Raw genomic sequence first — 12,486 nt, forward strand, 5'->3', positions numbered from 1 at the left:
CATCTTGCGTTCTTCATCTTGTCAAATCCATTCAGGGACCTATGTACAAATGCAGTATCTATAGGTCCCTAGCTGATCCAAAACACAAATTATTTACATATTTTTAGTATGAATTATTCTTATTTCACGTCATTTTTGTGTAGAATGAATTATGATTATGTATGTTGCATTGAACATTTTAAAAAAAAAGAGTAAATTTTTGCACTGCATAAAAATTTTTTGTTTCTTGATGATATGTGTTAAGAAATCATATAACATATAATACATATACACAGTGTTTTGAATTTGAATGATTTATGTTTTATTTGTTTTTTTTTAATTTGAATAGGAGGATGCAATCAGACAAATCTTAGAAGAAATGAAAGCACTTTTTGAGCAGAACCAGAAAGACGTGTAGGTAGCCCCTATGATATTATTACTAATAATTATCTCAACACTGAACAAAGATTTTGCTTGGTTAGATATCTGGACTGATGCCTTCTTCGAATCTCAGGACAGTTTAAATTAATTTGTGCGGAAATTCGGTCTGAACTTCATAAGTTGTTATGGTTAAAGTCAGAACGAGTGTCTCACTCGCTTCTTTTCTTCTCCTCAAACATCCTTTTAATTCTTCATTGCTTATCTAATGTCCATTCAGAAGCTGGTCAGGGCTCGACATTAACTTTTTTCCTACTTGTCCATTCGAACAAGTGACCAAGATATTTACTTGTCCGAACTTCAGTTTCACTTGTCTGAAAATTTTTCTATGAATATTTTATTCTGTCAACTTGAAAACAATTACTTAATTAAATTAGAAAATTAAACGTGCTTGATTTATTAGTGTTGTAATTGATAAGACAAACACATATAAAAAAAATTTTTATCTCGACTTCACTTCCTGTCCTGACAACAACATAAATGTTCGCAAGTGAATCTGTAATATCAATCAAATACATTTCAAACCCGCAAACATTGTAAGATCCACGCCATGCAATAGTATGGCTGCAATTAGTGAACATCGATCCCGATCAAGTGTGAACCTACATAGCGATTGATATCGGGATCGAAATTCGGGTTTCTGTACTGCTTCCGTTTTTATTTGATAAACTTTTCAATAGTTGTTTTTTATTTCATTATTATTATTTAAAGACTTCCTTGCATAAAAAATCACTTGTCCAATCGGACAAGTGCCCAGCAATATTCACTAGTCTGTAATTTTTTTTTCATTGGTACCGGACAAGCGGACAAGCGTTAATGTCGAGCCCCTCTGGTATCATATTCCAACAATTTCCTAGCTGTTGTGTTTGTCCAAATATCTAGCAAAGTCAAATCCCTATCAAGATCCATATACAACAGAAGTAACTGATAGTTTTTAAGTGTATTTATATGAAATCTTTTGTTTCTTTGAAAACTGTTAGCAGTGGTTTGGGGAAGAAACTTCGTTATGTGCTGACATGTAAACCTTTTGTTCATTATCGTATAAAGATAAAATTGTCTAGCAAAGCTAATGTAGCTAAATCTCTGTCAAGATTCATTTACAACAGAAGTATCTGATAGTTTAAGTGTATTACTGTATACAGGCAAATTTTCGCCCCCGTTTTATTTTCGCCCCTTTCGCCCTACTATTATTTGGGCGAATTTAAAACGGCGAATTCAAAGAATACAGTATAATTTCTTGAACAAAACTATGACTGGGCGAATTTAAAATGGGGCAAAATTGTTTTACAAGTGTGAAAGGGCGAAAATAAGACGGGGCCAAAATAACCCTGTATACAGTAATATTTAGTAAACTTCATTCGGTGCTGACATGTAAATCTTTGTTCATTATAGTATATCAAGATAAATTTGTTGTATACAGGAGTGCTACAATTGCTGGAGAGAATGGTCTATATTCTGGTGTACAACTAAGGCATTCGGCTCTGGAGCGTAACAAACGATGTCTTCTTGCTTACTTGTGAGTATGAGTAGTCAAGCATAATAAGTTACATATATATTTATAGCATATGTAATAAAAATGCATTATTTGAATTTATTTCTTTGAAAAATAAAATTCTGTGTCCTGCCCATGGGTAATTAGCAATTATACTAAGTACAATGGTTATGATAAGCAAGTGTGCTTTTTAATGGCGAAACGATTACACGTGTAAACGGCGACGTTTCGATTAAATGCTCTAAACGTTTACAAATTGAGTAAACGTTTACACGAAGGTTAATATCAATGTCTATCAGAAAAAAACCCTTTCATCCAAACAAGTTATTTTATTTCATATAATTTTCTAAAGAAAAAACAGTCTGTGTCTGTTACAAACATTTTTTTTTTCTGTTATAATCGATACCGGAAACGTAATATTAAAGAAAACTTCTAGCAACCAATATGGTCTAACATATTTAATTCCGATTTCCGAGTAGTAAAACTAGCGATGTATTATTTTATTTTTCCAAGTGTATGTTCTAAAATAAATAACCCTTGTTGTTGCTTTTTATTGATTAGAAAATAAAAAGTATCATGCTTATAACGGTATAATGTTGAATATAGAGCTTTGAAAAATTGAACTTAAACCGAACCTTCAATTTTATCGTAGTATATTTTTATATTACTATCTCGTTTCAGTTTTTGACACTTCCTACTCTTTCGTCATAAAAACCAACAAATAAACAGTCATTTTTACAACTCATACTTACATTATAGTGAAAGAATGGTTTATTTAATTAGTGTTTCATGAGTTAGTAGACAATTCAACACATAAAAATCTCCCGTTTAAACGGTACCATTTCGTTCACTGCTGCTCGTTTAAACGTTTACAAAATTCAGTAAATGTTTCACCCTTAGTGCTTTTTGTGAATTTTTTGGCCGCTGGGGAAGGGCTTCTGGTGTTAGGATGGGGCTTTATTGAATCTATTTAGTGAAAACACATTTCTTTGAAAATCCTACTCTACTCCTGGGAATCTAGGCAGTAAACAAAGTATATAAAGCTGTACTGAGAAATGGTACTTTTACCAGAATTTTCAAATTCTGCACCTTTTAGTCAAATAATTTGAATTCTAATGAAAGAAGTTATTCCTCTTTCTATTCACTTATGATAATTACCGGTAATCACAGTAATAAATAGAAATTAATGACAATTGAATGTGAGATCAATTTTGAGGGGGAATGAGATCAGTTTTCTAATCGAACTCGAGGACTATTGTTTTAAACTAGTCTGCATGGAGATAATAACAAATGGGGGGCAAGTACAGGCAAGGAAAAAGGTAAAGTTTTACACTATGTTACTGTATGCAAACTTATTTTTTCTCATCTCTGATCATCTTATTTTTCTTGCCTTTTTTTTGGTAAAAATTAGATACAACAGATTAGAACAAATCCGGAGAATGAGATGGGAGTTTGGGAGTGTTCTGCCTCCAGAGGTCAAGTTCAACATGTGTGAACAGGAGGTAGGATCCCAAACTGTAGAATACTCAAAAATCAAAATAAAATTATATTTCAAATTAATAAGTATTACTAATTATACTACATTATATTTTTATGCCCCCTTTGAAGAAGTGAGGGCAGATTGCTTTGCTGCTGTCTGTCGGTTGGTCTGTCGTGCCACTTAGTTTCCGTTCATTTTCTTCACAGCCGTTGCACATACTGAAATGAAATTTGATTTACAGATACATAAGACAAATATCTAGGTGAAGGACTGTTTGGGGCACGATCGCGCAATTTTGACAGGGTTATGCCCCTTGGACTTAGAAGAATTCCAATTATTTGTAGTTTCCATTCATTTTCTTCACAACCGCTGCACATACTGAAATGAAATTTGGTGTACATATATATCAGATAAATATGTTGGTCAGATTCTGTTTTGGGTACGATTGCACTATTTTTGATAGAGTTTTGCCCCTCGGTCTTAGAAAAATTCCAATTATTTGCAGTTTCCTTTCATTTTCTTTGCAGAGGCATAAGTGTTTTACAAACATATCTAGTTAATGCATCTTTTTAAAACACTGAGGCATAGTCTTTATGCAAGTGCTTACAAATAATCTACCACAGGAAGTTGGAGAAACCATAATTTCAGACACAGAAGTCAGTTTGTTCTTCATATGTGCCATTATTATAGTTCATTAGGGCCCCGCAAGGATTTGCGGGTGCCCTATAGTAATCACTCTGTCTGTCCGTCTGTCCGTCTGTCATTCTTCCGTCCACAAATTTTCTGTTTTTTCCTTATAACTTTTTTTATGGTTGCCCAATTAAGATCAAATTTGGTATGGTAGTTCAATAGGCAGAAAGACAAATTTTGATGCTAAGTTTGTTTCTCTATGTACCCTGGTTTGGAGCTGGGGTGGTTGGGTATATTCCTTAAATTTATATAAGAATGCTTTGGCAAAGAGAGGTAACTGCTGAAGATGTTTCCATTGTAAACTGAATGCTGCTATGAGTCCCTTGGGATTAATTAGCTTTCCTCCTGAAGAAAATCCAAAGCATTATCTTTATCTGTCACATTGAGATTAATTACCAACTCTGTCTGCAAATGAAGTTTGAATTTGGAATGCTATGAACACTCTGAAATGTGGATTTAGATATAAATGTTTATACTTTATTTTTGTTAAAATACCCTACACAATGAGATATGATTTCATTGAATTCTAAAAACAAGAAATAGATTAAAGAAGACATATCTTTTATTTTTACTTTTTTTTCCTTTATGTAAATTCAAGAATTATATTAATTTTTAAGGTAGTTGGATAAAAAAAAAAAAACATTCTAATATTAATACTGAAAAAGTTCTTATTGTAACTTTAGAAGAAAATGATGAGAGAGGTACAATTAATCCCTTGGGATTAATTATCTAGCCTGCTGAAGAAAATTTAGTAGGCCTATCTTTATCCGTCATTTTAAGATGAATGAAAACCTTTGTCTGCAACTGCTGTTAATTAATGTTTTGAAGTTAAGGTCAAGCCTTCATGATACATGTACATTTGTATTTGCATTCATTGAAGACTGGCAATTTATATCTCACTAATAAACTTCGTTATTGTTTATATATACATTCAATGTTAGGTTGTTCTTAACTGCCAAATGTAAATATACAAGGATATTAATAACAGGTTTTTGGATATTCAGGAATTATGTTGAAAATTTTAAGAATGCAGTTGCTGTTGCTTATTTCTTCATATATTTTTTAATCATTCCATAAGCTGTACCCTTATAATTCTACCCATGGCGGGGCCCTTGCTGACTGGTCAGTTTTCTAGTTATATTTATTTTCAGATCCAGTGGTTTAGCAAGTACAACAAGATGCTGGCTACTTATATGAGATCTATAGGAGGAGAGGGAGGATTAGACCTTACTCAGGACCTAAAGCCCCCCAAAACACTGTACATAGAGGTAACAGAGCTGTTACAATAGTAACAATACAGGACCTAAAGCCCCCCAAAACACTGTACATAGAGGTAACAGAACTATTACAATACAGGACCTAGAGCCCCCCCCCGCCCAACACTTTACATAAAGATGACAGAGAAACTAGAGGTACTGTGAGCAATGAGCTCACTAAATGATACCCCCCACCTCCCATATGAAATATAATGACAGTGTCCATGTTTTGCTCTGGAAAATCCAAAATATATGTCAGATCAAAAAGTAAAATAGGAGGTGCACAATGGCAATATGTAATGAAGATTCTGTGAAAGTTTCATTAAATTTCCTTCAGTGGTATGAGAGGAGTTGCAGATAAGAGATGGGTACCCCAAAGCGTAACAGACGGACGGACGGACGGAAATACTGATTACTATATACCCTCCCACTTTTCAAGCGGGGGGTATAATTATAGGGATACTTATTAAAATTCAAGACATTGCACACCAGCAAAACACTTTACATAGAGATGAGAGAGAAATTATAGGGGATACTTATTAAAATACAATACAAGACATTGCACACCAGCAAAACACTTTACATAAAGGAAATACATCTTGGCTAGCCAAGGGTTTCTGATACGCTACTCTCCTCACAATCCCTTGGCATACAGTGTTGATAGAAGTTGTTTTTTTTTTCTCGAGTTCTGATTGGGATTCAGTACACCCGGGTCGACCAATCAGCAAATGTTTTTTGTAAATGACGATATTTGCGTTCGGGATACTTCTTGACTCTTTAATCTCTGAAATGAAAAAGCAAGTAAACAACGATCCGTAAGATAACATGCAATTCTATGAATAGCTATCGTGTCATTCAATATTTTCTAAATATGTGATTGACCCAAACTTTTTTTTAGCCATTGTGTAATTTAATTTTTTTTTTCAATTTTTCAGGATATTAAAAATGTTTCATTTCAATTTTTGACTTCTTTTTTTTTTTATCAATCAGTGGTTTATAACAAGTCTGGAGCCTAATCCTAATCATGTTTTATAGTAGGCATATGAAAAGCTCTATTATTTGATATCTGAAAACTTTTTTTTTTCAAAAAAAAAAAAAGAATGCCTACCTTCCGACCCAGTCTTAAAATTATAGGTTGGCAACTGAAAACAAAGAATTTTTTAAGCTTGGCCTAGTACAAATCTGAAGCTTCAATATAGATTCTCAGGTGCATTTTCAGTTGGTCGGTAGGCAACTGCAAACAAACAAATTTTTATTTTAGGCCCTACAAATAATAGATAAACATAACTCAATTATTGCTTCTTACTTATTCTTGAAAAAACTTTGATTTAATTTTTTTTCAAACATGCGTCTTTATTTCTGTCGATGACGCAATCTGTGCGTACTTGATAGATTCGAGATCACATGACGAAAGCAATCCCATCTTTTGACTTCACCGTATGCCAAGGGTTTATGAGGAGAGTAGCGTATCAGAAACCCTTGGCTAGCGAAGATGAAGGAAATACAGAATAAGAACTATTACAACACAAGCATCCCAAGCTGCCCCCCTTTCCCACTCCTCAAATTTACAAAGAGGTTATAGAAGACAGATAGAGCTACTTATTACAATGCAAGACAACAAGCATCCCAAATTACTTTATATAGAGGTGACAGAAAGATAGAGCTATTGATCACAATTCAAGGTAAAAACACCCAAAACATTTTACAAACAGATCTCAGAACACACATATATAGCTGCGTAATGAAGGACATGACATGAAACCCTCAAAACACAACCTCAACACCCCCTCCCCTTCCCTTACCTATTTCAATTCTATATTCACCCAAAACTAGATCACTGGTAAAAGAGGTACATATATACAAACAAAAATTATAATAATTTTAAACAATGAAACACGGAAAGAGTCATTTATTACCTCTGACATCAATTTGTACACTTTTTAATTTACCATATCTAAATTATGTTCAATACGTCTGACAGATGAATATTTAATTTTACCTTGTCTTAAATGTAACAATGCATGAAAATTTTAAAAATATTTTATGTTGCTTCTGCTTTTTCCCAAAAAGCATAAAAATATTTTTTTTTAATAGAATATTTTGGCTTTAGTAATTGTTTGTTATTTGAAGGTGAGATGTTTAATGGACCATGGGGAATTTGAAACGCAAGATGGAAATATTCTGTTGTTAAAGAAGAATAGTCAGGTATCTAATTTTTTTTTTTTTTTTTTTTTTTTTACAGATAATTACAAGTACTCCTTACAAGATTGATAAGAGATTGATTCTGAAGCTATTGTCCTTGTACCCTTTAAGTGTGTCAAACACTTCAATTTAATTCTTTTGACAAAATCACTGAAATATCATTTTCCTCAAACTCTTCTTCTATTTTCACTGTGGCAAATCCATCCATTGGATGTCCTGGAGATGTTGAATTTTGTTTCAAAGTTTTCATTTCCACATCCACACAAAAAAACTAGAGGTACTGTGAGCAATGAGCTCACTAAATGATACCCCCCGCCTCCCATATGAATATATTGGCAGTATCCATGTTTTGCTCTGGAAAATCCAAAATATATGTCAGATCAAAAAGTAAAATAGGAGGTGCACAATGGCAATATGTAGATTCTGTGAAAGTTTCATTAAATTTCCTTCAGTGGTATGGGAGGAGTTGCAGATAAGAGATGGGTACCCCAAAGCGTAACAGACGGACGGACAGACGTACAGACGGACGGAAATACCGATTACTATATACCCTCCCGCTTTTCAAGCGGGGGGTATAATAAAGAAAGAAAAAAAACCCTAAATTATTAGGGTCTGTCCTTCCGATCTCTTGTCCGGAGTATATCTTATCTCTCCTTTGCCCAATCTGACATACTTCACCCACAGAGTGTCTTTGGGTAAAGGGCATGCAGTGACCTTGAACCATATTCCTAGGTCAAAAGTTAAGGTCATAGCAGAATTATGTGAAAAATCCTTGTCCGAAGCATATCTTATCTCCCCTTTGTCCAATGTGACTCATACTTCACTCACAGAGTGCCACTGGTCAATGGAAGTGCACTGATCTGGAACAAAGTTTGTAGGTCAAGGATCAAGGTCAACTGTTTTCAGCTTCCTTACATTTTTTATGTTCATTACTGAAAGCGGGGTACCTTTTAGATGGTCATCTCAATGATATCTAGTTCTAGAAAAGTTGCAAGAAAATTTTCATTTTACACAATACGCAGATCATCATTTAGAATGTGACTAGGAGTGTCCTGCAATCGGATTAGAATAAGATGTTAGATCCGCTCGCATACTCGCTTCACTAAAATCTAACAACATCCCATAGAGGGTCATGTCAGAGGTCAAATTCTATCAACCAATCAAATCTTCGCCTGCAAAATCATCGTTTATTGTTGAAGCGAATTATTCTAGAGCTGTTATGAATTTGACATCTGACGTAACCCTCTCTGGGATGGTTTTAGATGTTAGTGTAGTGAGTATGCGAGTGGATCTTACATCTAATTTTAATTAGATTGCAGTGTCCTGTAGTTTTGTTCCCCAAACGAAGTTGGGGAACATATTGTTTTTACTCTGTTTCTTATTATTATGTCGCCCCGAACGAAGTCGGGGACGACATATTGATATTGTACGCATGTTTTTTTTATCCAGGCTGTTTCTCGGAGATGGCTGGGACAATCTTCCTGAAACTTTCCTCAAAGGACGATCACTGGTTGTAGTTGTGCAGTGAGGTCGTTCAGTTCCAATATGTCTACCGTTGCCATGGAAACCTGTAAAAAGCGACAAATTTTGTCCGAGAGTGTTCTCTCTGGTCCCTTACACGTTCGTCATGAAACTTTTCTTATTTTAAGGATTAGTATCTGTAGTTCTGCAACTCGTATTTAAAATTTTCATATAATCGATTATTGCCATGGAAACCAGGTGAAAGTAAAAATTCTTTAATTTCGATTTTCTCAATAACTACTCAGGCAATCGTTTTGAAACTTTCAATGTTTATTCCTTGCAATGTGTCAAAGTGATTTCTACTTTCAAAATAATTGTAATGAGTCGCTCACGGTTGCCATAGAAACGAAACAGAAAAAAAGATTCAGATGTACACATGTGTTCTCCAAGGTCTAGGTCAAAGGGTCAAAGTTCGTCGTATCCAATAAAAGTTCTTTTCACAAGGATTACATATTTGAAATACGAAAGCCCTAGTACTTACCGTTCAAACGTTATGGCTATTTACTATGTTCAAGACGACCACCCCCCCCCCCTTTTTTTTGAAGCACACAGCCAAGTACAATACACAGATATAACATATACAACTTACAAGTAACTTTTTAAAATCTTCATTCATAAAATTCAGTTCCCGTCATGTGATATTTTGCCATCATTCATTCTCCTTCTGTTTTGTCTCTTGAATTTATAAATATTTTATTTTATCTATATAAAAAAAAATAACGATTGTCAGCTGCATTTATTATCATTTCGCGTTTTCTTGTATATCTATCACTTGTATATTATTCATTTCATTAGATAGTGCAAGTATAAATTAAAAAATTGGTACGTCATTTCCATAGTTTTTATTCATTCATAAATTCTTTGATCCGCTCCTGATGGTTCGCAAAGCCTTGATCACCACTGTATCCAAAACATTCATCTCGCCGAAAATGTTCATGATTCCGCTAAACTGAGAAAGTTCACACATGATTTATCATCTCATAACACACATCAGCTCTCTGCAATGCAGAAATGCTCGAATTGATGGTGGCATGTCAGATTCGTTTTTCGGTAGAACCTCTAAAATTAAAGTGAAAGAGGGAAATTTCAGAGTTCCCACTGGCGTTACAATACACAAAATAATTCGGCTGATCTTCTTCATAAATTACATTTCCCAAGCTTTTATGATAGGAAAGATACTGCCAATTAAGAAGTATGAGGCTCAGTTCAGTACATCTTCCAGATTTCGTTTATGCAAGTCTGCAAATTGAGGAACTTGTAATTTTCCTGCACTACTTTCTTCTCCTACCGATTCTAAAAATAATGAGAGGGATGTACCGAATTAAGGTCTTTCGTTTCCAATGGAAAGGACTGATATAACTCAAAGGTTTTCAAACTTAGCTTATGGACTTTTGTTTTAGTGATGATAAAAATGAAAGTCTTGTCTAATACGGGGCGACATATGCTATTGCTTGCAATAGCAGACTTTCTAGTTATTATTATTATTTTTCTTCTTCCTGGGAAAATCTTTTCCGCGAATGATCTTGTAAACTACACATCCGACTAAGGTGAAATCTTTTTAGGGTCAGTAGACATGTTATGTAGATTTGCGGAACGAAGGTCATTTTGCGCGCACGTGCTTGCAAGAGCGCGCACGTGCAACACGTGAAATGACCAATATAATTGATATAGCCATAACTTTTCTATTTTTTGATTTAAGGCTTTGAAACTAATAATATAAGTATATATTAGTAGTATAGACGTGATGACATGGTCAAAATAGCAAGATCTCACGCGCATGCACGTGCGCTTTGCTCTGATTGGTTGAAACTAAAGTCTCAATATCTTTCTTGTTTTTTGACAAAATCTTTTGAAATTTTGAATATAGTCATACATTAGGGAGATCTACAGCCTGATATAAAAGAATTATCATGAAAGCATGTGCATGCACGTGTGCTTGCAAGAGCGAGCACGTGCAAGGCCAAAAATGTCCAATATAATTGATATAGACGTAACTATTTAAATTTTTGATGGAGTGTTTTGAAACTTATGATATAAGGATATATTAGAAGCATAGACTAGAAGACATGGACAAAATAGCAAGATCTCATGCGCATGCACGTGCACCTCACTCTGATTGGCTGAAACTAAAGTCTCAATATCTTTCTTGTTTTTCGACAAAATCCTTTGAAATTTTGAACATTGTTATACTTTATGAAGATCTACAGCATGGTATATAAGAATTATCATGAAAAGCATGCGCATGCAAGATTGCTGCAATCTGATTGGCTGAAAATTTAATTGTCTAAAACTTTCTTAGTTTTCATCGAAACGGGATAAAATTTAGAATATGAATAGGTATAATGAATTCCTACATAATGGTACTATCAAAATTGAATGTACGAACATACATTCATGCACGTGCATGCGCGAAGTACGCAAAATGGCCAAAATACATTAAAATGTATATTGTAAAGATTTTTTTTATCTATTCTCGCGATCTATTGATATGTTAATTGTTTAGACAACATGCCGTGATCATCTTACATGTACATGCACGTGCGTGCACGTACAATGCGTCTTACAGGAATTAGCACAAAAAGGGATTTGGGGAGCGTTTGGGGAACATCTGTAACGGTCCCCGTTACAATTAGCACTAGTTACTGAATATTCTTGTTCATGGGAGCTGAATTTTTTTTTCTTCTAACCAAAAAATTCTTTCATAAACCTCAATAAAATAATTCTTAAGTTTCAGGCTGGTTATATATGTAAATTATGTGCATTATGGAGTTATAATTGATGCCTCTGTGGTAGTTACCCATGTACAGTGTATATTCAAGAGGAATCAAGTTTCATACACTTAAGTACAGGTGTTTTTTTTCCCCCCAAATTTTGTTTTACAAAAATATTCCACTGTGAAGACAGGTGTCCAGCATGTACAATTCTTCATTTTAAAAATCGAACACTTTATAAAGTGAATTTAAGTTCATGAGTTTATAGCATAGTTTTGAGATAGTGAGCATTGAAGCTTGTGTTCTTATTTTTACAGTTACTGCTTAAAATCAGTATGCTTGTTCCATCTAATGTTCCTTGTTCTTTTCTATTCTGCAGCACTTCATGTTACGATCAGAGTGTGAACATTTAATTCGTCAGGGAATCTTGGAGCACATTGTACATTAGAGAGAGAAAAAAGAAATGTTTCCAAACTGTGAACATATTTTGACTACCCGATCCAAGGATGCAAAAAGCTCAGAAGAAAGTCTCTGGACAAAATTCTTAATATTCAAGAATGATTTAAGTAATTAAAGATATTACAAATTCTTAAATGTATGTAAGGAGATCTACATGTATTATATATGTATGTTCAGGGTATAAGCAAATGTTGTCAAATATTTGGCCAGAGGTGTACGTCACACCATATTGGACTTGCATAGTGACTGGGGTGTCCT

At 34.1% G+C, this 12,486-nt stretch overlaps 1 protein-coding gene across 1 annotated transcript; it reads left to right on the top strand.

The window, feature by feature from the left end:
- Window positions 1–328: 328 nt before the first annotated feature.
- On the top strand, window positions 329–12,218 carry LOC134256223 (DNA replication complex GINS protein PSF1-like; the record flags this gene model as incomplete). Its single annotated transcript, XM_062738887.1, has 6 exons — window positions 329–393; window positions 1,838–1,933; window positions 3,321–3,411; window positions 5,231–5,347; window positions 7,466–7,540; window positions 12,149–12,218. Coding segments are annotated over 6 exons (513 nt in total), but the record flags the coding sequence as incomplete, so codon positions are not given.
- Window positions 12,219–12,486: the final 268 nt, after the last annotated feature.

This window comes from Saccostrea cucullata, unplaced genomic scaffold (assembly GCF_032062105.1).
Source record: "Saccostrea cucullata isolate Sc308-1 unplaced genomic scaffold, CSIRO_AGI_Scuc_v1 ctg15862, whole genome shotgun sequence".
Lineage (NCBI taxonomy): Eukaryota > Metazoa > Mollusca > Bivalvia > Ostreida > Ostreidae > Saccostrea > Saccostrea cuccullata.